General features: G+C 36.5%; 4 protein-coding genes across 11 annotated transcripts; 3 read left to right on the top strand and 1 right to left on the bottom strand.

Annotated features, from left to right (window-relative positions):
* Positions 1 to 960: 960 nt before the first annotated feature.
* On the top strand, positions 961 to 4,877 carry LOC120280107 (ribose-phosphate pyrophosphokinase 4-like). Its single transcript, XM_039286844.1, has 7 exons — positions 961 to 1,460; positions 2,887 to 3,202; positions 3,331 to 3,426; positions 4,025 to 4,093; positions 4,181 to 4,309; positions 4,507 to 4,606; positions 4,688 to 4,877. Exons 1-7 carry the CDS (start codon positions 1,120 to 1,122, stop codon positions 4,819 to 4,821), a joined length of 1,185 nt encoding a protein of 394 aa, XP_039142778.1. The 5' UTR covers positions 961 to 1,119; the 3' UTR covers positions 4,822 to 4,877.
* Positions 4,878 to 6,654: 1,777 nt separating this feature from the next.
* Positions 6,655 to 12,486, bottom strand: LOC120280549 (anthranilate phosphoribosyltransferase). Its single transcript, XM_039287417.1, has 10 exons — positions 12,068 to 12,486; positions 10,208 to 10,684; positions 9,961 to 10,115; positions 9,729 to 9,812; positions 9,601 to 9,653; positions 8,954 to 9,035; positions 8,388 to 8,495; positions 7,657 to 7,768; positions 7,331 to 7,416; positions 6,655 to 7,057 (listed from the first exon to the last, which is right to left on the bottom strand). Exons 1-10 carry the CDS (start codon positions 12,441 to 12,443, stop codon positions 6,836 to 6,838), a joined length of 1,755 nt encoding a protein of 584 aa, XP_039143351.1. The 5' UTR covers positions 12,444 to 12,486; the 3' UTR covers positions 6,655 to 6,835.
* Positions 12,487 to 13,980: 1,494 nt separating this feature from the next.
* Positions 13,981 to 17,819, top strand: LOC120280239 (protein POOR HOMOLOGOUS SYNAPSIS 1). The gene is made up of 10 exons (XM_039287012.1): positions 13,981 to 14,280; positions 14,548 to 14,664; positions 15,158 to 15,223; positions 16,246 to 16,331; positions 16,445 to 16,638; positions 16,905 to 16,960; positions 17,084 to 17,111; positions 17,206 to 17,261; positions 17,365 to 17,392; positions 17,515 to 17,819. Exons 1-10 carry the CDS (start codon positions 14,011 to 14,013, stop codon positions 17,571 to 17,573), a joined length of 960 nt encoding a protein of 319 aa, XP_039142946.1. The 5' UTR covers positions 13,981 to 14,010; the 3' UTR covers positions 17,574 to 17,819.
* A 4,202-nt stretch (positions 17,820 to 22,021) lies between these two features.
* Positions 22,022 to 23,935, top strand: LOC120280546 (LOB domain-containing protein 25-like). 8 transcript variants are annotated; one of them, XM_039287408.1, is made up of 3 exons: positions 22,022 to 22,181; positions 22,333 to 22,490; positions 23,172 to 23,935. In XM_039287408.1, the coding sequence occupies exon 3, from the start codon at positions 23,185 to 23,187 to the stop codon at positions 23,752 to 23,754; it is 570 nt and encodes a 189-aa protein (XP_039143342.1). In that variant the 5' UTR covers positions 22,022 to 22,181; positions 22,333 to 22,490; positions 23,172 to 23,184; the 3' UTR covers positions 23,755 to 23,935. The 8 variants fall into 8 exon arrangements, with proteins under 8 accessions (XP_039143342.1, XP_039143343.1, XP_039143344.1 ...); XM_039287409.1 differs by having other exon boundaries at positions 22,333 to 22,414; positions 23,168 to 23,935; XM_039287410.1 differs by having other exon boundaries at positions 22,333 to 22,414.
* Positions 23,936 to 25,745: the final 1,810 nt, after the last annotated feature.

Here is a 25,745-nt window from a genome sequence, read left to right on the forward strand (position 1 = left end):
AATCCGAGCCAGGAGAAGAAAGGGCGTATTCTCAAGACTCAAGGAGAGGAAACGGGCCACCATCTCCGAATCCAAACACTACAAAGCGTCAAGGTGGTTAGCAGCCCCACCGGAGAATAAACAGTACGTGATATATGTATTGATCATCAATATATTGATATATATATATATATATATAAATATGAGAGCTCAACATGCATGTCTAACTATATGCATACACATGGATGCATGCTTTATCTCATTTCATGAAGATATCTATATATGTACCCAGCTTCTTATGCTTTAATTTGTTCTAGATCAAGTCATTGAAATCTTGATCAGAATATATATATATATAAAAGAAAATAAATTATAATGTGCTTGTAATCAGTTTATTAATACTAAATAAGAAAATTAATCAAGTCAAGCTTGTTAATCCCGTTGCGCACAATATCACCGTCCATTTGCGCTCCAGATCCAATTGCAGCAACTAAAGTTGAAGGTGTGAGTCCACTCGATCTCATGCCAGGTCAAAGCTTACTAAAATCATAATTAATATCAGATTTCTGTTAAATTACATCATAACTAATTTTATTCATTAGTATCTAGTCCACAAGTAGTAGACACTTGTTGGCAAATTTCTTCACTAATGAGCTGATAAGTACATCAATTAATTAATGCATGGCAAAGCTCAAAGTCACCAACCTTGCCATCTTTCTTCTGTTGCTAATAAGCTTGAGCATTTCTTTAAGCGATGCTAGGAGTAGAGGAGGTATCCATTATTATTTTCTCAAATTATACCCGTTGAATAAGTCCCCAAATGTTAAGGCCATACATAGTGTGTGTGTGTGTGTGTGTGTGTTTTGTGAAGACGAGGCCATACATGGTTAATTCACAAGTTTACTGAAGAAAGCACCTATATATATATATATAGAAATTTATAAGGGCATAAATGTAATTTTAAATTTGTGTGGGCTTCTAATGAGTTGTGAGCTTGTGAGAAGCCCGGCCCATTAATGGCCCAGAACCCGTTCCTCAGTTATCGGACTATCCATTTGTGGTCGTGATCCGATAGGAGTGTTTCCATGCCCGTTAAAACGAATTCCGAGATTTCTCCGCTGACGTTGCGCGCCGGAAAAAATGGCGGCGATCCCCGCCTGCAAGCTCCCAACCACGAATCCTAGATTCGATCCCAGCTCCGAGCTCCGTGGCCTCAACGCCGCCGGATCTCGATCGGTTCGCTTTCAGAGACGCCGTGTCCGATCGGTGCTTTACGGCAACGGTGACATCACGTCGTCGTCGACTGGCGAAGCCTTCGTCTCCGTTCCGGAGGTTCCGTCGGTGCCGATGATGCTGGGGTCGATACCGCCGAAGAGGCCGAGGAAGAGTGTTTGCCTATTTTATTGTGAGGAGATGCGGGAGCTCGCTGAACAAGTCGCCCTCGAGAGTGACGCCATCCAGCTTCGTAGCATCAATTGGAGGTTCGTCTTCTCCGATTAATTTATTCATTTTCACAATCGATCGAGTTCCTGAGACTCTTTTGTGAAATTTATTGCTTGAAATTTAGGGTTCCGACATTTGGTCTTGAGCAAGTACATCAATTGTTTGGTTGAAAAACCATACTTGAGGATTGGTCAATTGGGAAATATTTAGGAAATTTTGCGGAAAAAAGTATGAATCCTGGAATTTAGGCAATTTCTGGTTTTTTATGCATTGAATGAATCTTAAGGCAGTTTTGGTGAAATTTGTATTTGCTTATGCATTATAAATGACTGCTGCTGGATGGTATAGTTTGTGGGTTTGATAGACTGAGAATACTTACTTAAAACGGTGCTTTTTTTTTATTCTTTTCTTTTTTTTTCTCAAAGGGATTTGGTTCATTGTATGTGGATTTTTCAGAACATAACTTGTCTATGAATTCTATATTCTGAAGACGGTATGATATTCACTGAAGGGTTGTTTGTTTGCCAATATTTGAAAATATTTATATTTGAAAATTTTTAGATTTGAGAAATTTTTTATTTGTTTCAATGCAAATTTAAAAGTCATGAGATTATAGAATTCGGCCAAAATGATAGTAATTAATATATTATATTTTATTATAATAAATTAAATATATATTAATTACACTATAATTATATTTTATAAAATATTAAATAAAATACAATTATAGTGTAATTAATATTAATAACATAATATATAATTCATATATTATATTATATTAATTATTTATTGAATAATTAATATATTATATTTTATTATAATAAATTAAATATATATTAATTATATTAATTATATCATAATTATATTTTATAAAATATTAAATAAAATGCAATTGTAGTGTAATTAATATTAGTAATACAGTATATAATTAATACATTATATTATATTATATTAATTATTTTAATAAATAATTACTATATTATATTTTATTATAATAAATTAAGTATATATTAATTATATTAATTACTCATGAAATTAATTACACCATAATTATATTTTATAAAATATTAAATAAAATATGATTCTAGTGTAATTAATATTAGTAATATAATATATAATTTAATATATTATATTATATTAATTATTTAATAAAATCTAAATTTATAAATCCCTCTAACCGAACACAAAATTTTATAATTTAGCATTACAAATACATCCAACCAAACACTGAATTTGACTCTACTAAATTTTCAAATGCAAGGGTTTGTAAATATAAATCCACTGCATTTTCAACTACATCCAACTAGTGTTTTCTTTAATTTTATATATTTACCTTCAAATTGAGGTGTTTTGAATAAGATGGGTTAATAATCTCTTTTCATTTTTGTAAAATTTCATCAGCTAACTTTCTGTGTATGCTTTTGTTCCAGAGTTGTGAGTATTAATGGTGTAATTATGTTTTAGGACATTTGAAGATGGCTTTCCCAACCTATTCATACCAAATGCTCATGGCATTCGTGGGCAGCATGTAGCATTTTTGGCCTCATTGAGTTCTCCCAAAGTATTATTCGAACAGTTCTCTATTATTTATGCATTACCGAGGTTATTTATCTCTTCGTTCACTGTCATCCTTCCGTTCTTCCCGACCGGGACCTATGAGCGTATGGAAGATGAAGGAGATGTACCAACAGCACCCATTCTTGCCCGGTTCTTCTCAAACATACCACTTTCCAGAGGTGGTCCAACTAGTTTAGTGATTTTTGATATTCATGCCTTGCAGGTTTGTGCTTTCATTTGGCTAGCTTTTCAGAATGTGTGGTTTTCTTCAGCATTTATTTATTTATTTATTTATTTTGTTTTGAAATTGCTCTTTATCTGCATTTATTTACTTTTTTTGTAATCTTGCAGGAGAGGTTCTACTTTGGGGATAATGTCTTACCATGCTTTGAGAGTGGAATACCACTGCTCAAGAATAGGCTTCAAGAGCTTCCGGACTCTGATAATGTGAGTTCGTAGCAGCATTTTATCTAAGCTCTCTTTTTTGGGGGAGAAAAGTAGACCTTCAGTGAATCTTTGGTACTTTAGTGAATGTATAGACTAGATTTTATGATGCCGAGACCAGTAGAGAAATAGGTAGGAGGTATAATGGGATGATTAAAGGGTAATTCAGTACACCAAGGAAGCAACCTGAGAGCAAATGACATTAACCAAGTTTTCATTCAATTTCTTGTCCTTCAAATGACTTGGACTATTTACAGATTCTCAGATACCCGCCATTAATTCATTACAAAAACCATGACACTGAAGGGCACTATGAACCAAGGGTTGTGCCAGAAACTAAGGAGTCACTTCTGTATTCTCTTTCTCTGACCTCAAGTACTAATTATTTCTTTGTTTCAAACTTCTCTGCCACCCAATCAAGATTTAAATAATCAGTAGAGTTTGCAATATTTTTAATCAAACAACCTCCTGCCCTGGAGATTATATTGATTGAAGGTTATATCCTAATTTGATGACACTGAGACACTCATGGCTGGCAAAACAATATTATGGAGGTTTATCCACCATGATCTTCTACAGATGATTTCCTTTTCTGATACAGATATCTATTGCTTTCCCCGATGAAGGCTCATGGAAACGATTTCACCAGCAACTGCAGCATTTCCCGGTGGTAAGTTTCTCTCCATTCCATAACTATAGGAGATTTCATCATCTATTCTTTGTCATGGTTATGAGATTATATTCTTCTTAAGTTCAGATTATATGCACCAAAGTTCGGGAGGGAAACCAAAGGTTTGTCCGTCTCAAAGAAGGAAATCCCAATGGTCGACATGTTGTGATAGTGGATGACTTGGTACAATCAGGCAGCACACTAATCGAATGCCAGGTATAAAAGGATTATTTTTAATTGAAATGGTTTATCCACTTTTTTTCAAAAGATTATTTTATGTTAGTGCTCTAAATGGGTGGTTTTTTTGCCACAATTGGAAGTGTTCCTAAATTTGTTTTCATTCCTCGTGTTTTTGACATCCAAGCCCTCTAATGTTGTGCTCTAAATGGGTGGTTTTTTTGCATGTATTGTAGAAAGTATTGGCAGCTCGTGGAGCAGCAAAAATCAGTGCGTATGTGACCCATGGAATCTTCCCAAATGGGACATGGGAGCGTTTCCAATATGATAATGGAGGTATGCACCTATCCTCTTTTTCCACGCTGATTAATATGAATCAAAAAATAATTCTTGAGGGTATTCCCCTTGCTTTTTCAGTGGGCCCAGAGAAGGGTTTGAGCTACTTCTGGATCACCGATTCCTGCCCTATCACTGCAGCGCAGGTAAACGATAGGCCACCATTTGAGATTCTCAGTCTGGCCCGACCCATTGCAGATGCCGTCCAGATATGATTTTTTCTATTTGGAACTTGTGTTCATGTGTAAAGGCCCATAAAATATCTGAGAAGGTTTTTGAGGGCAAAATATTTGCCAAGGATTGTTGTTGACTGAGGCCATGTAAGATCCAACCATTAGCAGGTTGAGATAATGTAATATTAAATAAGTCTTGTGCGCTTTCCACCTCACCCATGTTGTTTCATACTGTTTGGATTGGCCCATGGGATACGAATAACACCCTTATTAAATGCTGAAAGATTTTATTTGGGTTAAGTCAAATTTAATATAATTTTTATGAAGTATTTATGAAATGTTTTTATTTAAATAATTAAATATTATAAACAATTTGGTGGGACAACTTTTTTGGTGTTTCCCTTGTGGGGGAATTATCCAGCATGGCGCATTCATAAACAAAGTGAATAACTCCTAAAATCCTAAATGAAATGTAACATGACTAGATAAATGAGTAATGCTATATGGGGCGAAGCAGTCACACGACCCAGCCACACGAATGATGTGGCTGGGTCACGTGGCTGCTCCTCTCTCTCAATTCACTTTTAATTTTTTTGTTTAAAAGTATTAAAATTGAAGATAAAATGAAATCTTGATTTTAAAAAAATTTAAAAGGTAAAAGATAAAAATAAAAATCCATGTGCTCTGGGTTCTCATATTTTTTTAGCTACTCAGTCAGTCGCTCTCCTCTATCACGATTTCAGGCGGCAGATCACCCAGCTGATGTGCCCCCATCTCGGCAGTCACACGACCCAGCCACACGGTGATGCAGGAGAGAGAGAGAGGAGGGAGTGAGCGGCGGGAGGGAGTCGCTGGGGGACTGCTCACCTTGAAATCAGGTATAGAGGGAGCGGCGACGACGAGAGCTAAAAAATATGAGAACTAGGGCACACAAGATTTTATTTTATCTTTACCTTTAAATTTTTTAAAATCAAGATTTCATTTTATCTTCAATTTTAATACTTTTAAACAAAAAAATTAAAAGTGAATTGAGAGAGAGGAGCAGCCACGTGACCCAGCCACGTCATTCGTGTGGCTGGGTCGTGTGACTGCTTCGCCCCATATAGCATTACTCTTTATATTTTATCTGCTAGGCTGTATTTATCTAGGAGTAATGCTATATGGGCGACGATCATGCGACCCAGCCCACCACGAATGACGTGGGTCGGGTCACGTGTGCTCCTCCTCTCAATTCACTTTTAATTTTTGTTTAAAAGTATTAAAAATTGAAGATAAAAATGAAATCTTGATTTTTAAAAAGATTTAAAGGGTAAAGATAAAATAAAAATCTTGTGTCTGAGTTCTCGTATTTTTTTAGCTGCTCAGTCGCTGCCCCTCTATACTCGATTTCAAGGTGAGCGATCCTGCGACTCCTCCCGCTCACTCCCTCCTCTCTCTCTCGCGATCACCGAGTGTGGGTCGGGTGGACTCGTGAGATGAGGGGCACATCAGCTGGGTGACTGCTCGCCAAAATCGGTATGAGGGAGCGGCGTGCGAGCTAAAAAAATATGAGAACTAGGGCACACAAGATTTTATTTTATCTTTACCTTTAAATTTTTTAAAATCAAGATTTCATTTTATCTTCAATTTTAATACTTTTAAACAAAAAAATTAAAAGTGAATTGAGAGAGAGGAGCAGCCACGTGACCCAGCCACATCATTCGTGTGGCTGGGTCGTGTGACTGCTTCGCCCCATATAGCATTACTCAAAATATAAACGAGAATGAATAGAAATTTCATAAAGATATTATTTCCAGAACATTGATTTTACATCTGTTCATATTATTTGTTTCCACTGTTCCTGTTCTCATTTCAGTTTTATTTGAAAAGAGGGTGGAAGCTTTTAGAACCTAAGACATTTCTTAGCCTTTTTTTTCACAGAACAATGTCATTTGGGTATTATTATCTAAACAACTACAAAGAACAAGAAAAAACAAAAGGAGTAATCTAATCACCCGACAAATTTGACTTTGCATATTTCAAAGTAGGACAAAACCTGTTGTAGTTGGGGACTGGTTCACTTCACTCGGTGAGAGATCTTAATGTAATTCATGAGCCTGTTTAGAGCTGCGCCACTGTCAATGGCTTCTCTTGCCCTTTCCAGGGCTGATTGAATGTCCTCTGCACCACTGCAGCCCAACAAGTGATCCACCATTCCAGCATTGAGTACAATCCTGTCATATGCTGGCCCTTTCTCACCACCCAGCGCTTTTAAACCCAACTCTATGTTTTTCAACACCTGCCATTAAAAGAAAAGCCATGATATCATCCAAGGAAAAAAGGTGTGAGCCTGAAAATCCTGAGTCTTAGAAATTCATTTTGCAATGATCTGAGAACTGAGGTGATTTAAAGTCAACACCATGATCAATAAAATTGAAACATATATTATTTTACCCACCAAGTGAAACTGGTAAAGAACTTGCCTACTGAGTCTGCTTTTGCAATGTCTTTGACCATGTGAATTTACTTGCAATATGTATAGGAAACAAAGGATGGGTAACTAGAAGATTACCGATCTGTCAGTTCTTGGAGTATCTGTTGGTGTGAAACCATATTCTTGAGGATTAACCACGACACGGAAAGTCTCTCGCGAAATTCCTACATGCATGTACGATAGTTTAAGCATGAAAATAGCAAGATATTGTATAGATGAAGAAGAAAATGATGCAACTTGATCAATCCGTAGACTGCCCTTCAAATGAGGCACCACCCATTTAATTTGATTCCTGATGACCCATTACTTTCGAGATAAAAAAAATAAGATAAATTCTAGTTGAAGTGGAATACGTCATAGAAAACTAATCAATGAAAGAAAAAGGAAAACATCAATAATCATACCATCGAGTGTTGTACTCGGCGACCGAAACCCTGAACAATGATTTACTGGAAGGCCTTTTGATGCATTGACTGACTTTGTCTTTGTCGTCATTGAGAGGGCACCTTCCTCTCCCTGATGAGGACAGCAACATTAAGATAATTACATAAAGCATAGATCAACCAATTTCAACCCAGAAAAAAAAATTATATGTTTTTATTAATGCTGCATAGCCAGTTCCTCCTGCCCTAGAATCTAGCACCCTTCAGATATGATAGAGAGAACTTAAATGACTCAAAAGGGTCTCATCACAGAAAGTTGAACTCGAGCAGCTGAAGGATTCAGGAAAAGGGTGCAGAAAACAAAATACAGAAAGTACTCACTCTGATTCATTTGAAATTAAGCATTAAAGTTTAATATCAAAGCACAATATCTTTTATGTCTGCAACTCATAAAAAAGAAATACATTTATAAACACAATATTCTTCAGTGTTTGTGCATTGTACGGTTGGATCACACAGGAAAGCCAAAATAAGAAAAAAATCATTCTACTGTATACCAAAAAAAAAAGGCGGGAAAGAAAATTCAGCATGTACACAAATGACCTCGTATGTCGAATTCTGGTCAATACCTCATCAAAATATTTATTTACCCATGTGGCATAAAATAAGAACGGGGCAAGCGGCGGAAGGGAGGGGAAAAAGTGGAAGTTGTTTATCAACATTTACTGTGCGAAGCATATAACCATACCAACCTTCACAACCAAACCTGAATGTACTTTTCTTCTTCTCATAAGCATCAAGAGGGAGTCTTCATAACCCTCATGATAAAATCCAGCAACAATAGCTTCCTTCCCGCTGGCCTATACAAAGGTGTATAGTTCCATACTTTTATAACAAGGATGGAATGGTGTTAAGAGATATGTCACTAGCATAAACTACAAGGCACTCATTAAAATAAATAAATAAATAAAAAGAGCACTAATGACTAAATATACAGTAAGAGACCTTCAAAGAAGTTACATTGACATAATACGACTAGCATGGTTGCAAAAAATCAATCAATCATTTGCTGGAAATTATTGATCAAGATGAATTAATTCTAGAAATATCCTATCAATGGCCATATTGAGAATGGGGAAAAAATAAAAATTGCTTGGTGAAACAATCTGAGTCATGCTTTTGAGTTAGAAAAACATCTATATAAGTTTGATACGTACAAATTTTCTTAAACGTTAACCAGGCAAGTGAACAAATCAACCTGGCGCAATGCCTAGATCAAGAACAAGGTATGAGCATAATGTATGAAGCTAACACTCACCCTCACAAACTGCTGAATTTTCTCAGAGGTTGCCAATGGAGGGCGCTTTTTTATGTGCTCTCTTAGCCTTACAAGTGAATATCTGCAGGATTATCAAATGAAAAATGCATACAGGTTTAGCTGCATCAGCAATATTAGGACAGGTGAAAAAAGAGCACTAAAATTGTTACTAAGTATGTAAAAACCGGCTTTTGATGCCTTGAATATAAATGAAGCTCACTTATCACATGAAATAAAAAAGGTTTAGCATCTAACTTGCACAACCAGCAAGGTTACCATGCATAGGAATTGAAGTATTTGGTGAAGCATCAGAAAGACACAAACCCATAAACACCATTATGGCAGGTACTGCTTCCTAAATAGGAGCCAAAAATATACAAAGAAAGAAGTCCTCATATGGACAATCCAAAGCCATACCTAAACTATTTCTTTAAATAAACCAAAGGAACATAAATTCACACCAACACACAATCAACACATCAGAAGAAAAGACAAGGGCATAAGCATAGACATCTACTCATGCAATTTTTTGAGCATCATATATGTTACAACAGCATATTCTTGGATGCATTTTGTTATTCAATGAAGAGCTTTCAATTTCATAATGGTGAGCTAGACAAAATTAATAGCAAGGAGTTGTTACTTACAAAGATGGGCAGGCTTCTCGCTGACTCACATATGCAAAGCCCACATCCTCATCCTAGGGAAATAGAGTTTATGCAGATGAGAAACTATGAAATAGGTTGGAATTTTGCTACAAAATCAGAATAGTCACCTCCAATAGTATTTTTGCCTGTGTTGGAACCAAGAGGGTGTTTGCACCCATAAATTTTAGCAACTGTTCTTCTGTTATTCCTCCCTGAAAACCTTAATAGCCAATGATTTCAGTGAAGCCTATACGATCAAATATATAATACAAATTTTGTGATAATGAAAACAAGATAACATGATTATTGATAACTCTAGCAAAAGAAACATTTAACAGTATCATGCCAGCAGCTACTGACCTTAGGTGGCATCCAATCCACACCATGGAGCAGCGAAGATTCACCATAACATGCTCTCACGGCAGCAACAAACAATGTGCTCCTAAAGAAGCGTGTATTCCCATCATATGGCTCACCATAATGCGTCAAGGATCTAACATCAGCAATAGGAGAACCTGAGAATTGCAATGCCATTAGTTTATCCTTATCAAATGAACGGCATTATTGGATACTAAAATTAGTTTGAAGTTCAAGAAGCCAAGCTCACCCAATTCTTCATCAAATGCTAGACAGTATGCTTTAAGCTCACGATCAGTTTCTCTGTTCATACGCTGTCCAATTAGAAATGCTGAGAGCAAAGACTCACTCACATTTGACTTCCCATTTTCACAAACTAGTGGAAGAACATCATGAAGGACACCTTGAACTTCCTCATAACCAAGATGACCACCAGCCAGAACTTCCCTCAGAGCACCCACCAATCTCATCTCAGCAGTTCCATTGCCAGTAAAAAGAGGGCCAATTGAACTAGCAGGACCCATAATTGTGCCCTCAGGATCTGCTATAAAAAGAACATCTGGAGGAAGAATCTGAACAAGATGCCGCCAGAATGTATACATGGCACGCCTTTCGCCTTCAGTCCATTGAGTGGCCTCTGGAAAAGCATTTGCCCTAATTGTCATTGCACCAAAAAATGCCCCAAGCTGAGCCTCAGAAACTGGTTCATCCTTAAGTTCTCCCCTAGCTTAGGAAACACAAAATTTCAGATATCTTGCAGCAATTCTCAGCCTTAGCAGATACTAGTTTCCTTGCCAATTTTTTAAGTCGCACTCGTGCACACTCATCATGTGCAGGAGCAAAAGTAGAGGCAATGAACCCATAAATGATTGGTGGTATGGATATCAATCAGCAAGCAAAAGGAAGATAAATAGAAATGGACAAAGGTAAGAAAACTACTTGATAATATACAAGAGAAAATTTCAAGCATAGAACACCACTGTTACATTCAATAAACGTGTAAGAAATAAGCAATATCATGTTATCATTGTTATGTTTCCTCATGTAATTGAAATGAAATTGCAGGAAAAAGGCCTGGAGAAGGGTAAGGCGGGGAAGAATGAATATCAGGAGGATTCGAATCTTGATAACCACGTGGAGATCCAAGAAAGGCTGTTGGAGGATTAAGGTGGAGGTGTGGATAGTGGCCAGGTGGAAGCTCAGGAGAGGGTGAATTCAAATCAAGTAAAAGGTCGTAGGCCATCAACACTGGGAAGAGGAGAGCCATTCGGGAAGGAACACGTGGATAGCTCAATGAGTGAGGTGGTTACAACATCAAGGTCTGACCCGAGTGCGGGACGTTTGGCGAGGGAAAGGCATCTGAGCTCGCGATTGAAGGGGTACGTTCTGACGGGATATAAGAAGAAGGAAGGGGATAGAGCTGGGGTGAGGGAAGAAGTTTCAGAGGATTGAGGCTCTGCCGAAAGGAACGGATGAGGATCGGCGGTTCATCTCCAATGAGCTGTTGATTGTTCTTGGAATTACCAATAAATTGTGAGAGATTCAAACTCTTTTCATTCTGTCTTTAATCTGAATGTGTGTATGAGGTTGAAGATCTGAAGATTCCAGTATTTCTGTTAATTTCTCTATTGAAACTTGCCTATTGGGTGTTTGATCTAATGCCAATTCGAGCCTGGAGCTCTTTGATGGTGTGATTGTGAAATTTCAGTCAATTAGTAGTGAGAATTCATTACATATCACACTTGCCTGACAGGACAAAAACAGGGGAAAAAATTACAAAGAACATGATATAGAGAGTGGATCAAAACCATGTGAGCAGAACTAAGAAAAGCAATCTAGGTTAATTGATGTATCTCTTATAAGAAACAATTTGGTCAAAATTATCGTATTCATATTTGCCTGATTCAAGACGAATAGCCTTCATATACATTTTTGAGTAAGCATGTCAATCTGAAAATTAGTTTACATAGTCTCTGATGGTCATCTCATGAACTCAACGTATCAGGAATAACAATTCAAAAACTAGCAATCGAACATCTACTCCTACAAATCTATGCCAAAGAAAGAACACAGGAATTCTCAACTAGGGAAAATGAAGCCAGAAGCTCACCTGATCGGAGGATGGTATCAAGAACCCGAACCATCTGCTCCTCGCTGAGCGGCTTGGTCTGCTCAGGCCCTGTGCAAACCTTGGCCTGCGCCTCCAGCACCGTCTTGTTCGGCTGTGGGATCTCAGCCCTCCGGTACGACGTCGAAATTGTTGGGTTCCTAAGATCCGCATCCGAGAGCCCTAGCTCATCGATTATCGCAGAATCGAGGGCCGATCTCACGGTACAGACACCACGCCGCCGGATCGAAAACCGAAGAAGGCGATTCCAGGGCTTGTAGAACACCGAGACCTTCGAATTCCAAAGGATTCCTTGTCTCTTGGTGGGAAAGAAAATGGATAAATTAGGGTTAGGGTTTAGCTTGACGATGGAGTTCATAGCGGAGAAAACGGAACCTCCAACTCGTCGATGAGTTCGAAGCTGACAATGAAGATGCTCTGAGAGTATTTAATATTTATAAAGCGGGGTCCACCAATGGGAAACGCGAAGAATCAATCGCGTTTCACAACCGTTTCCATTAGTCCTTGCTGTGAGCCGTTTTGTTTATTTCCAAAATTAGACCCCTTTTGGAGGAGTATCCGTTCCGTGATGATGCAGAAGTAATTCTAATCAGGGATAGATGGCGGACTATAGGAAATAATGTGAGGGATAAGAAGAGGTGGTCGCTTAATGGTAACGGAGTGTTCTCGGTTAAATCACTCTAGAACTTTCTTAATGATGGGGGTGCGAGGTGTGAAATTGCAAAATTCTTTTGGAAGGGTATATGCCCAAAGAAGATTAACATCTTCAACTGGTTGGCTTGGAAAAACAAGATCCTAACGATGGAAAACTTGGAGATTAGGCGATGCAACAAACTGCCGACTGCCACTTGTATTATGTGCCACGCGAATACAGAATCAGTGGATCACCTATTCCTTAATTGCTCGTTTGTGCAGGAGGTGTGGGGCTTTTACTGCAGGATGTTGTGCTTTCCGGATCACCCGAGGTCGATGCGTGGTCTGTGGTTGGAGTGGAGGGACTCTGTGAGACCCAATTTTAGGGTAGCGGTGGATTTAGTGATCAAGGCGATTGTCTGGAATATTTGGATTGCACGCAACGATAGAATCTTTAATGCTAAATTTTTGCCTGCTTACTGCATTCTTCTTAGTATTAATCGTATGCTTCTATCGTGGTTCGATGCAATTGCAGATGGAGCTAAGGAGGGTTTAGAAGACACCATGGCCACTGTTAGGCGCAGCCTGGAGTTTCTTGAGTCTAGGAGCCAGAGGGACAGTGGGGTCAGTACTGCCGAGGAGACACCAGATCGGAGCACGGAGTAGGGGTTACATCTGTCTGGGTTGGAGGATGTTCCGGTATCCTTGGGTAGTTAGTTTTGTTGCTCTTGTTTCACTTCTTGTGACTTGAGTGTTTTTTTATTTACTGCTCTTTCTGCTGGTTGGGGATTCTCACTGTTTGTTTTTTTATCGTATTAATAGAAGTGGTTTATCCACTTTTTCAATTTTAGACCCCTTTCTTTTTCTTTTTAATTCAATTTTGTTTTTGTTTTCTATTTTATTTCCAAATATTAATATAAACAAAAATGGAGATTCAATAAATATTATTATTATTTTTGGATAATCAGACATATTATATAATTTAAAAATTTACCACTATTATCTATCTATTCTCAGTCCCCAGACTATTTTTTTATAGAACATACTATAGCTGTTAACATTTTCAAAAAACTTAAGCAATATGTTACTCTCAACCCGACACGTGGCTTCATACACAGCGACACACACCATTTCCAGGCTCTTGTATTTTATTCAGTACAATATTTGACCAATAGAACCATGCCACGTATTCACTTCAACCTCGTGGGTATCTCTTCCGGCGCCTCAGCGTACTCTCTTCAAAAGCCACTTCACCATCTCCCTCTCTCTCTCTCTCTCCTTCCTCGGTGGAAATGGCGGGCGTTTCGACGGCCCTCGAGAGCCTCGACGACCTCGCCTGCACGCAATGGGAAGTGGAATACTCGCGCTTCTTTCACTTCCCTCGCCAGAGCATCTCCTCCTCATCGCCGGCCCTGCCGGAGGGGCTCCGCCCGCTTCCTAAGGGCAAGATCCGCTCCAGAGGCACCTGGCTCACCGCCTCCTCCACGGCCATCCTCCTTCTCAGAACCGACTCCACCTACCCCATCCCCGTCCTCTCCGTCATCCTCTCCCGAGCTATCCTCGTAGCATCCTTGCCCCGTCTTCTCTGCTTAGTTTTTCTTTATTCTTTTTTCGCATGATTTTGATCCCTATTTGATTGATTCATCCCCTCTGCATCTGTTTTTCGTTTTCCTCTCACTGAGTTTTTTTAAGTGATTTTTTTTTCACATAGTTTGTGGTAAATTTTATGGAGTTGTTTATGGTATCGCCTTGTACAATTTCCATAGCCTATTCTGCATGTTTATATTGATTGTTGTTGTGTACTTGTAATTCTTGATGCTTTGTTTCAGGAAGAGCACTTTGTTTCAAATCTGAGCTTCTCCTGGCCTCAAGTGTCCTGTGACTTTGACTGCCCTATCAGGGGAAGCAGAATAGTGTTCGTGAGTTTCAGGGATTGTTCCAATCTGGTAAAATAATTCCTGTTTTTAAATTTTACTGCACAAGTGAAAATACATTGGATTGAAAGACATGGACATGGTTTTAGATGCCAACCTAAAGTTTTTTAGAAATCACTAACCATTAAAGCTGTTAGTCTGCATTGGTCATACCAGCCTGGATTTTAATCTCACATTGGAATTAATATTATATAGATATTCTAGTTTCCTTCATGGTAATCATTTGTTATGTTAGAAACTTTGAATGTTTGTGTTTGTCATTTTATTTTGCATTTTTTGCTTCTTGTTTGAAGGACGTATCGGATGATTTTGTTACTTGACTCTCCAGAATGGTTCAGAATTTTCTGTCAATTAGGACTAAAATTGGACTAACCTGCATTCCCAGAATCAACATACTGACTTGTCATCTTTTTAAAGATGCTAGCTAACTTACTGTCTTGTCATTGTTTGCTTGACCTCTTTTTTCATGTACTTCCATTGACATGTAATTCTTGTTCTCTTTCAGATTCAGAAGTTTGCTATAAGGTTTTTGACTTCGTCAGCTTCAGAAAGTTTCTTGAACTCAGTGAAGGTGGACTTTGAGAGATCTTTCCCCCTTGTTCTTAGAAGGCAAATGCTTATGTTATGGGCTAGTTCTACAACTGTATTATTAATTAATTTTTAATTGTCGAGTTTTATAATTTTAATAGTAAAAATGGTAATGATACTCGTATTGTAGGTAGACCATGTTCACACAAATGGTTCTCCATTTATCCTACAGTCCTAAAGCAATTGTTAGAATGCCTAGATATCATAGCAACAGCTGCGGTTATATCCATAATAGTATTCGTCGATACTTTATATATTAATACAGTGTTAATACAGTAATACAGCTAATAAATATACAATCGTTGTACCATAACACTTACACTAAAAGCATTATTGATGGTAAACGGTGACCTAATATGGGTTTGTACTGATGAGTGGCAAGTAGGGACAATTTTATACTTACAAGCACCAACATTTATGCAGTTTTTATATGACAGCACTTAACATAATGGCAGTTGTGATACTAAAGTACTGATGTACCATTAGTTTCTATACAAATTATTTATGAATGACTAGTTACAGAGTCATAGCAGTAGCAATAGTTCTATAGTTCTACCCATTGTTACTAATATACTGCTATAGTTTTATTTCTTCTATGCTATATCACTGTTAGTTTACAAGTAATAATACTATTTACTAAATAATGATTGATATATCTGCATATATGCCTATGTAATGCATGGCTGTATTACTGTGACTTACAAGAAGCACTTTAAAAATTGTAGAACTTAATGCTGTTTTTTTTTTATTTGACTAAAAACTGGAAGGCTGGAAGTCTGGTAGTTGCTGTCATCGATTAACAATGTTTCATTATTTCATTTAACAGAATGCTAATCAGTTGTTCCGATGTTTCTTCTCATGTTTCAATGATGTAATTCAGAACTCTATTTCAAATTTTAGAAGCCTGGTTCTAATTATTAAGTTCAATTGTGCTTGCATAATGAAGGTATGACCTTAGTGTTGAATTGTTATGTGACTATGTGTGGAAGCCTCTAATGATCTCAGGAATGCTCAAGCGTTCAAGCAAGTCATTTTTTTTGTGACAGTTCATCTCTATCTAAACCCATGGCTTCAAATGAACTTCACCGGAGGTGACATCCTCTGGATGTTCTTTCCTGTGTCATTTATGTTATTTGCGATAGAAAATAAACAAATATTGAAAAAAAAAACCACTAGTTTTTAAATGGGACCCTTTCTTTCACAGGGCTGATGAGGAGTCATCCTTGGAAAAATCTGTTGCAACCTGTGAGGTTGAGGTGCCAGCCTTGACTTGTAATGCTTTACAGCATGAGCATCCTTGTCAACCTATCATTCCAACCAAAACAGGATCTGTTTCCTCTGGCCTTCCTCGTAGCTTTAGTCAACTACTAACTGATTGCTCGATGGATTCTGAGAAAGGTATGTTCACTGTGTGGCAGATGCCGATTTATTGGGCTGGATTTTATGCTAGAATTGGCAGGTATCAGTTCACTGAGTAGGAGTTCATGCTAGAATTGACACACTGAGTGCATTGTATGTCCGTTCTTGATGCATAGCATTTAAATCCACCCCTACGTGAATCTGGTGCAAATCCTAATGTTTTACTCTGCTTGTCTGATGTACAAATAGATGTGCCTTAGCTGATCTAGCCATTTTATCTTGCTCTGATTTTCAATAATATGCAGTGCAAACAAGCCCAACAAGGCCTACATTGGCAACCAATCTCAATTGTCAAAATGGGGTACCGCCACTAAATTTACTGCTGTTATATTTCGTGTTTCCTTCTGAGCTTGTGATATTAGTTTGTATAATTTTCTGTTCCCTGAAGATTGGCCTAATTATTCCTGCGAATATCTTGTTTCAGGGTGATAGTCTGGATCCTTCTTTCCTTGGTATGAAGTATTTTTATTCTTGTACAAGCAGCAATGCGTAATTTTAGACGCACATATTGCGCTGTTTAATGATGCTGAAATTCCATAACCACAGGAGTTGAGAGGTCTGAAGAACAATCAAAAGTTGCTGATCTCAGATCTCAGCTTGCGGTATTGTTTAATTTATCTTAATCAATCACCCTACTTGTTTTAGGTGCTATTTTTACATTCAGAAGTATACTGATGCCTTTTTTATTATCCTCTCTGGCTTCAGACCTGCATGTCAGATGCTTCTTTTGTCGGTAACATTTCTTACTTTTAAATAATTTGGTTTTGTCGGTAACATTTCTTACATGTCATAGAAGAACCATTTTGCGCTGGATCATCATTTTTGTTAACTGATATCCACGTTCTTAATTACCAGATATGCTTTCCAAAATTGAAATGGTCATCAACGAGTTGGGAGGCGATTTGTCACTGTGAAATACTCGACGAGTTATAGCCCTCTAAAGACCAAGCCAATGTATTCTTTTCCTTTCCTGGCTGATCTCTAAACAGTGAATAGCTGATGTGGGTGCAAAAAACTTGCAACCCTCTTTCTTGTTTTTGTAAATAGACAAATCTAAACAAGAAGCTAGGATTCAGGTGTTGTCAGTCATCCAGGCACCAAGATCTTGATATCAAAATAGTTTTGTGAATGCACTTACGTGTCCTAGTAAATACTTTGCATGCATGTTTACATATATGAATGAAATACCAAAAGCATATATATGTCCTTGGAAGCATAATGTTCATACATTATTTTTCAGGTTGAGTCAAATAATGAATCTTGTCCATTTATCAGTCTCAGCCCAACAACAATCCTGATTCATGAGTGCTGTCTGTGAAGCAAGGACTTGTTCCTAATCCTTTTTATCTTTTAACTGTTTGATGAGTGATATGAACTAATTTAATTCTCAACTCTTTTCAAGCATTTGCATTCCAAAGGACAAGCAAGTGAAATCCTACATATAAAGGCAAGATAAAGCTCCATTTTTAGCCTTTTGAGTGTTAACCCACCTATAGAAACTGATCACTGGATGACCTTTCATAGTTGGAACTGCTTCTTCAACTGAGATTCACCTCTCCCTTTCTAAATGATGGCCCTATAGAAATCAGTTAGTCTATTATACTTTCCAGTAAGAAATAGCTGTTTCAAAAGGCATGCTACATATGTTTCAATACTTCTCCTCCCATCCAATGAGAACTTATTTTAGAAGGGGCCGGTAGTTATAAACAATGAAAAATACAAAAGCCATGTGTGCATGTCTAGCTAGCCTGACTACTTAGACTCACTCACTTTGTCCAAAGAGAACTTGGCCTACATCTAATGAAAACCTAGATATAGCCCCTTCGTTTTATATATGCTCTTAAGTTCCGTGAGTAATTAAAAAGGTTAGCATATCAAAAGCAAACCTAAAGCATCTAAATAGTGCCCAAAAGCATGCATTAAACTAAGTTTAGTTGCATGAAAGCCTATAAACCTCTAGAGAATATATAATAAACAGGCATGCCTTAACTAGATTCTTCCAAACCATAAAACAATTAGCACTAGCTTATCATTGCACCATCTCCACATGGCTTCTTCCTTTTCATATATATATAATTTATCTCCTCCTTAATTCCTTTAGCTTTATAATATATTATTAATTTTTTAATGACTAATTAATTTCTTCAACTGAACATAACTACTGTTCCAATGTTGATGAGAAGACGTTTGAGATATCTCCTCATCAACTCCAAACACTCAACTGTACCTTTTGGAGCAGGGCAATGGAATTTTCATGTGAAAAACAAGTGAACTTTCTTTTATGTAAGGAATGACCATTCTTGCTTTTATCACAATTATGGTAGGAGCTAGTTTCAGTGGACAATCAGATGGAAATGAATGGCTAGAAGAGCCATTGCATGGTTGGACAATCAGATAGGAGAGATGACCATTGAGTGCAAGGATACACAGGAGGCATGCATTATGGTAAGGAAAGCCTCCTCATATGCTGCCTTAATTGGCTATAGGGAGTTTGATACATAATGCTTGCCAGCTTCTTGAGGGTTGATTGGGCACATGGGTGGGGGCATTTGGATTTTGGAAGGCATCCAAATGCATGGACTTTGAGCCCTTAAGATAAGGACTTACTAGGGTTTCAGGGTGTGGTGTGGGACACTTTGTACTATGAATGTGCATGTCTTGAGGATATCTTAATGCAATCATAAGTTTCTTAAAAGCTTAAAGGGACCTCTGAGAATGAGCTATCTCAGCAGCAGCAATTGTCTTCTTTTTTTCTGTTTCCATAGGGTTGTAGAGAAATCATGCACCAATGTCTTCTAGGCTTCATATAGCTAATATTAATGCAGCAACTTCATTCTTACTATCATTGCATATGATCCCTTGTCTTTGTGCCTCATGAGTTCCTATTTTGAACTTGCCATGCATTCATTCATGCATGCATGTCCTTGCATGTCCTCTTTTATTATTATTATTATTTTCTTTTTCCCCCTTTTTAGGGTTTATTATCAGAGAAAGAAAAGGAAGATGCAAAGCATCAGAATATATATCATGGTTCCACACTAACTCATGACACATTAGCACACATTCATTTAGCTCTGCTCATCCTTTTTTTCCTTATATATATATATATCCTGTTAATTAGTTTATTTCTAGTGTGTGATCATCTCTTTGACATTTTGTGTTCCATTCATTGCTCACTGTTCTCTAAAGCAAATTCTAGGTAGCAAGTGGCAGAGAACCAAATTTAGGAAGGCTTTAAAGTGAGGATATATAAAGATTAAATAATCCACATCAAGGGGATGCATCCCTAACCTAATCATTGATGTATATAATGTCATTATAATTAATGAAATATATATTTATGTATATCATTCATAAAGCTCATTTAGAAGATTCCAACAACCAATCCATTTGCTCAGATGAACCACAATGCATGAATCTCTCTTCAACCAAGTCTGCAGAAACTCGAATTCGGCCGAAAGATAACATATTCCATTATATTTATATATATACTGGTGAACAACTTAAATTTAATTTCATGATCTTGGTTCTTTTCCTAATTAGTTTATATTGAATATTGAAAGCTACTACTAAAGTTATATCTTGAAGATATTAACATATAATGGAGATGGGGTAGCATCTATTTTTCTCTTATTAGTTTAGTATATATGAAGATATATCTTAGAGCTGACAAAGTACAGCCGAAAGAGAAAAATCCAGAGAGATATGGTAGTCATGTGAACCAAAACCATATTATTAGTTTTAACTTCATATTATATGCAAACTAAATCCTTTAGGCCCTACAGACCTAATTCTGTATATCAAAGTCCTTCCATGAGTGGTTTGGTTTGGTCTTCTTCTAGAAGACATATTCATATTAATGTTTTATGTCCATGTATATATATATATATATATGTATGTATTTGTAGTTATTATGTTTTACTTTTGAGTAAGGTATAATATATGTATATAAGTTGGCATCTTGCTTCTAAGTTAGGTAATTTCAAGGTGACTTTTAAAACTTTGGAGAAGGATTGATTGTAATTATAATGGAACAACAACTGGATTAGGGAATTAAGTAGATTAAGAGTTTAGTGCTATAATTAATGCAAACAGTCAACAAATATATACTTTAATTCATATTCCTCTATAAATTCATTACTTGCTTGACTTTTATACCTTTTTTTCTCAAAAATAAAATAAAATAAATCAAATAAAGTAGAAAATTCCATAGAAAGAACAAAAGAGATCAATCATAGAGTGCTAATATGTCATGTCTCTAGCCCAATAGGTATCCAAATAAGTGCAATATCAAGCCAGTAAATAGTGAAATAATTAAATATTAGAAACAAAAGTAAATGTTCTTTTCTGTTTTAAATGATCATGGTTTATCTAACTTTTTTTTATAAAAAGCAAATGTAAATATACATGTATGAATTAATACGATCCATTATAGAACTTCTACATTAATCTTAACTTGTGCATCTTATTAATTTCTAGCATTGTGCCACAAGCCACAAGCTTGTCAACAAATGTATATATAGATGCCATACATGTATATATAAATATAGATATGTGCACATGCATTTGTAGACAAATGTCCAAATGTAGACATGACAAGACCTTGACAAACAACTATTAGGTTAATTGACAAAGTTGTATATATACATATATAATATAATATAAAAGTAATCTCTCCTGGACGAGTTCATTTACTGATCTTTCATGCATGCATGTTCAAAGAATTAAAGGACAAACCATCTTTGTTTTGCTTAACAAAAGCAACAAAAGGGAACATAAATGATGATTAGCACGGTAAGCTTATCATTAGCAAAGCTGCAAAAAGCATGCATTTGTCAGAGATACTTGTTCACGTACTACAAGACTAGCTAGCTACAATATATATATATATATATATATATTATATGTGTATATAATTAAGGTGATTAGATGGAGAATGAAAGTCTATAATTTAAGTGGGCCCCAGTGAAGAGTTTTCTTAGGCTTTGGATTTATATATCATCATATCAAATTATAGGTTGCATGAAGTTTAAGAAAGAGATCTAGAGTTTAATAATTAATAACTCCTCATCACAACAAATGCAAATCATAATGTAAACCTTAAAACTGATCATGCAATGTGTGTGTATAAATATGTATGACGTAAACAGTAGTGATGTATATGTACATATATATATATATATATCAACATGATCAGAATTTGAATCTTGGTGAAAACTGTATGGAGTTCTGCCCACTCTTTGTTATTTTGTTTGTTTTATATATATTTTTATTTTTTTTAACTCTCAAATGTCAAGATGAAATGGAACATTGCATAATGTTCTTGTGGGTGCAGTGTCATAGTCATCCTTTTGAGTGTACCAGCCATTAATTACAGTTGTCTTGTCTTTATTTTTATCTAAAAAAATGCCTCCCATATTCCTCACCTCACACACACACACACACACACACTAAATGCTCTTTGTTCTCCTCTCCAACTCCCCTTTCCTTTGCTGCAGTGATATTTCAGAGCTTCTCCTCAGGTAAAGGATTTGCTTGTCTCCTTGAATTAATATATATAATCCCATATATATATATGATGCATCCATCTGGTTAGTCCTCAACTACTCAAGATCTCACACTGAAACAACAGACTATTTGGTTTCCTTTTTTTATAAATGTTTTGACAAACAGCTACTACTGCTAGCTATCTTCTTTGGATGGTGAAAGAACTGAACCACTGCTGTTGAAGCAGCAGCGCTAGCTATAGCACAAAGTTGGTAACCTTTTTGTTGTTCTTCTCTGATCATCATCATCATCATCACTCATCCTTTGATAGATCACTCTTTGAGGTATTACCATCTTTAATATTGTATGTCAACTGATCATCATCATCATCATCATCATCATCAATACTGTACCCATGTTTCTCTGACAGATGAGATGTGGTTCAGTGTCTGTGTGTCTTTGTGTTTGTGAAGAGAAAAAAGAAGAAAGAAAAGAAAAGAAATTAAAAGAAAAGAAAAGAGAGGGATAGAAAAGAGAAAGAGCTTCCTCAGAGATCTGAGGATCAGATTCTGGTCCTGATCATCTAAGATTTTGCTTTCTGGACATTCTTTGGAGTTGGAGTGGTTATATATTTCATCATGTTAAGAGTACAATAATGGAAAGCATAATCATGGAAACCACAGCAGAGTAGTCAGATCCATACTGAGATAGCTCTGCAAACTTTTGGTACATGTAATCAAAGCCCCAAGACTCACAGCAACCAAATAGAGCAAAGTTTGTGCTTTTTAGGACATATTTACACCAATTCTTTTCATAAAACCACTTATCAATCAGCATGCACTATAATTCCACTACCATCAAACCCTAACCCTAGCTAACACTTCTAATTAACTTTTTTTTTTTCTAATTATACTCTGCATGAAACTTTCAAGATCACTAGAATTGTTATTTATTTTATTTTTTTCTTTTTGATTAATTATATATATATTGCTGTCTTTAATTTCCATTGATAAATGATTAGATAGGTAGCTAGCAAGAATGGCATCTTCAAGCTCTTCCAACTCCCCATGTGCTGCCTGTAAGTTCTTGAGGAGGAAATGCATGCCTGGTTGTATCTTTGCACCATACTTCCCTCCAGAGGAGCCTCAGAAGTTTGCAAATGTGCACAAGATATTTGGAGCTAGCAATGTCACCAAAATCCTCAATGAGCTCCTCCCACATCAGCGCGAAGACGCCGTCAACTCCCTCGCATATGAAGCCGAAGCAAGGATGAAGGATCCAGTCTATGGTTGTGTTGGAGCAATCTCAGTTCTCCAAAGCCAAGTTCAGAGGCTTCAGAAGGAGCTAGATGCCGCCAATGCCGATCTTCTTCGTTACGCATGCGGTGAGATTCCGGCAGGTATGCCGTTGCCCTCCTTGCTTCAGCCATCTCCAATGGGGAGAATAGAGGCTGTTAGGAGGGCCAACAATGGAGGAGGAGGTCCTATATACTATCATGGCACTGGATTGCAATCTCCCTATCCTCCTCCATGGACTGGTGGCCACCCTTTAGGAGACATGGAAAATCAAAGGAAGGGTGGAGGGGATAGCAGCAGCAGCAGCATGTGAACTCAAAAATTCTATTGCTAAGTAAGATATAATTAAAAACCTACTTAATTAAATTTCTTTGCCTTAATTAAAAACTATGTAAGTACATGACATGGTTTGTGTGGCTTGTTTTGTCTTCAAGTGTACTCTGATTTAAATCTCATGGTAATTAATATCATTTGAAAGACCTAATTACCTTTAATTCAAATGTTATATATAAAGGTCTAGTCAAAGATTAAGTATGAGTTTTGTTCATTAATTACCACTACTATATATATGTATATATATCACACATGTAAGCAGCTAGCTAGCCTTGTGGATATTAAACCTCATTAGTTACTTAGTAAGATGATCATCATAATATACATATATGCTGGAAGATCTCTTAATATATATACCTAGACAAGTTTTGTTTTTTTGTAGCTGATCATAATTAATTAACACCTTATGTTTCTTTGTTTAATACTTGATTTTTCATATTTAGTGCAATTACTCCTCAACTTCCCCTATTGATCCTGAAGCTAGAAGAGCTAGATATTGTTTCCCAGGTGAGAGTGTATATATTTTAATGATAGAATTAAATATGAGTGAAATGTTTCATCAATCAGTAGAACTCTTAGATCTATTTGATGTGACTCTGAATATCAGCATTGCATATCATGTAGGTCTTTTCACAATGAACTCTACATCATTGTGATCTATTCATCTTCATGCTTTGTTGAATTATAAATATATATTTTTTTTAAAATGCACTTTTCGTTCACTTTTGGGTCATGACAATAGGAACCACAACAATGTTATCACTTTTTTCCTTCCCTTCCCTCTCTCCCTATATATAATACACGCACACACATCCCTTGCTGTTCATATATACACACATGCATGCTGTGCAGTTAGTCACAAGTTGCTTGATTATTAAGAATTTTTTTTTTTTTAATGTCCAAGGATGAAGCTCTTGACAAGAAATATTGCAGTTCAAAGTTATGCTAATATATATAATTAAGCTGGCTTTCTACCGTATATATATATAGATATATATATATATATATATATGGCTATCAAACATTGATGAGAAGTAGGCAATCCATCAGTGTGTCCTAGCCTTCCACTTTGCATTGCAGATTATGTCTTGTGCATGTGTGTGTACTCATCTCAAACTTTATTGACTATCAGAGTTTGATGGCAGAGATTGGACAGCTAGCTAGTCCAATGACTTTGTTGACCACCACCAAGGTGTAGGAAGCTAGCCACACTATCCTAGCTATTATATTTATATATATCTTAGTTAATTAGCTTCTATTAGTCTGGTTGAATCCTAATTTAATGGTGGATTTCGTTACTTTCGCTTCCATTAATCAAAAAATTAAACATATATAAATATATGTGATTGCCTTGGTTAACAAATGAGTCTCTCTCTTCTTTTTTTTTTTTTTAAGATATACATGCATCAATTAAGTATTGCTCTCCATAGTTTAGTGTTCCTAGATTATTGATTAATTAATGTGTTCTTCTATTTAATGAGATCAGGAATTAAAGCTCTACAGTACTACTTCATCTTTAAATGAGTGGTATGTATGGTCACTCTAAATCGGTTTGATGTTCTTGGGTTATTCGTTAATGTGGTGTTCTTCAATTTCATGCTGCCTTAATTACTTTTATGTTAAACACCATATATGCATAAACTCCTGGCTAGAATGAAATATATACTGATTAACATATAGTAATTGTCTTAATTTCCTCTGCTTCTAATCCCAAGATATATATGTATATATATGAAATGAGTGTACTGAAATGTGAGCACACCATATTTGTTGATGTCTTCTTCAATGTGGAGAGGACTAAAGGAAACATGGCATGCTGATAAATGCATAGACACATCAATCACAGAAACCAAAATGGTTCAAATCTTTAAACTGTATATCTATGTGCTCATTCTGAATATAATATATATCTGGTTGATCACCATGACGTGAATATATATAGGAATTACTCTTCTCTCTCTCTCTGATCTC

The sequence above is a fragment of the Dioscorea cayenensis genome, chromosome 17 (genome assembly GCF_009730915.1).
Source record: "Dioscorea cayenensis subsp. rotundata cultivar TDr96_F1 chromosome 17, TDr96_F1_v2_PseudoChromosome.rev07_lg8_w22 25.fasta, whole genome shotgun sequence".
In the NCBI taxonomy this organism is placed as follows: domain Eukaryota; kingdom Viridiplantae; phylum Streptophyta; class Magnoliopsida; order Dioscoreales; family Dioscoreaceae; genus Dioscorea; species Dioscorea cayenensis.

Excerpts from the sequence above, each read along its gene's own strand:
- LOC120280107 (XM_039286844.1), top strand. The coding sequence starts at position 1,120 with ATGGCGGCGATCCCCGCCTGCAAGCTCCCAACCACGAATCCTAGATTC. Across the intron at positions 1,461-2,886 it reads CTTCGTAGCATCAATTGGAG|GACATTTGAAGATGGCTTTC; the intron begins GTTCGTCTTCTC and ends ATTATGTTTTAG. Across the intron at positions 3,203-3,330 it reads TTGATATTCATGCCTTGCAG|GAGAGGTTCTACTTTGGGGA; the intron begins GTTTGTGCTTTC and ends GTAATCTTGCAG.
- LOC120280239 (XM_039287012.1), top strand. The coding sequence starts at position 14,011 with ATGGCGGGCGTTTCGACGGCCCTCGAGAGCCTCGACGACCTCGCCTGC. Across the intron at positions 16,639-16,904 it reads CTCGATGGATTCTGAGAAAG|TGCAAACAAGCCCAACAAGG; the intron begins GTATGTTCACTG and ends AATAATATGCAG. Across the intron at positions 17,112-17,205 it reads TCTGGATCCTTCTTTCCTTG|GAGTTGAGAGGTCTGAAGAA; the intron begins GTATGAAGTATT and ends CCATAACCACAG.
- LOC120280546 (XM_039287408.1), top strand. The coding sequence starts at position 23,185 with ATGGCATCTTCAAGCTCTTCCAACTCCCCATGTGCTGCCTGTAAGTTC.
- LOC120280549 (XM_039287417.1), bottom strand. The coding sequence starts at position 12,443 with ATGAACTCCATCGTCAAGCTAAACCCTAACCCTAATTTATCCATTTTC. Across the intron at positions 9,036-9,600 it reads CGAGAAGCCTGCCCATCTTT|ATATTCACTTGTAAGGCTAA; the intron begins GTAAGTAACAAC and ends ATAATCCTGCAG. Across the intron at positions 7,769-8,387 it reads ATTCAGGTTTGGTTGTGAAG|GGAGAGGAAGGTGCCCTCTC; the intron begins GTTGGTATGGTT and ends TGTCCTCATCAG.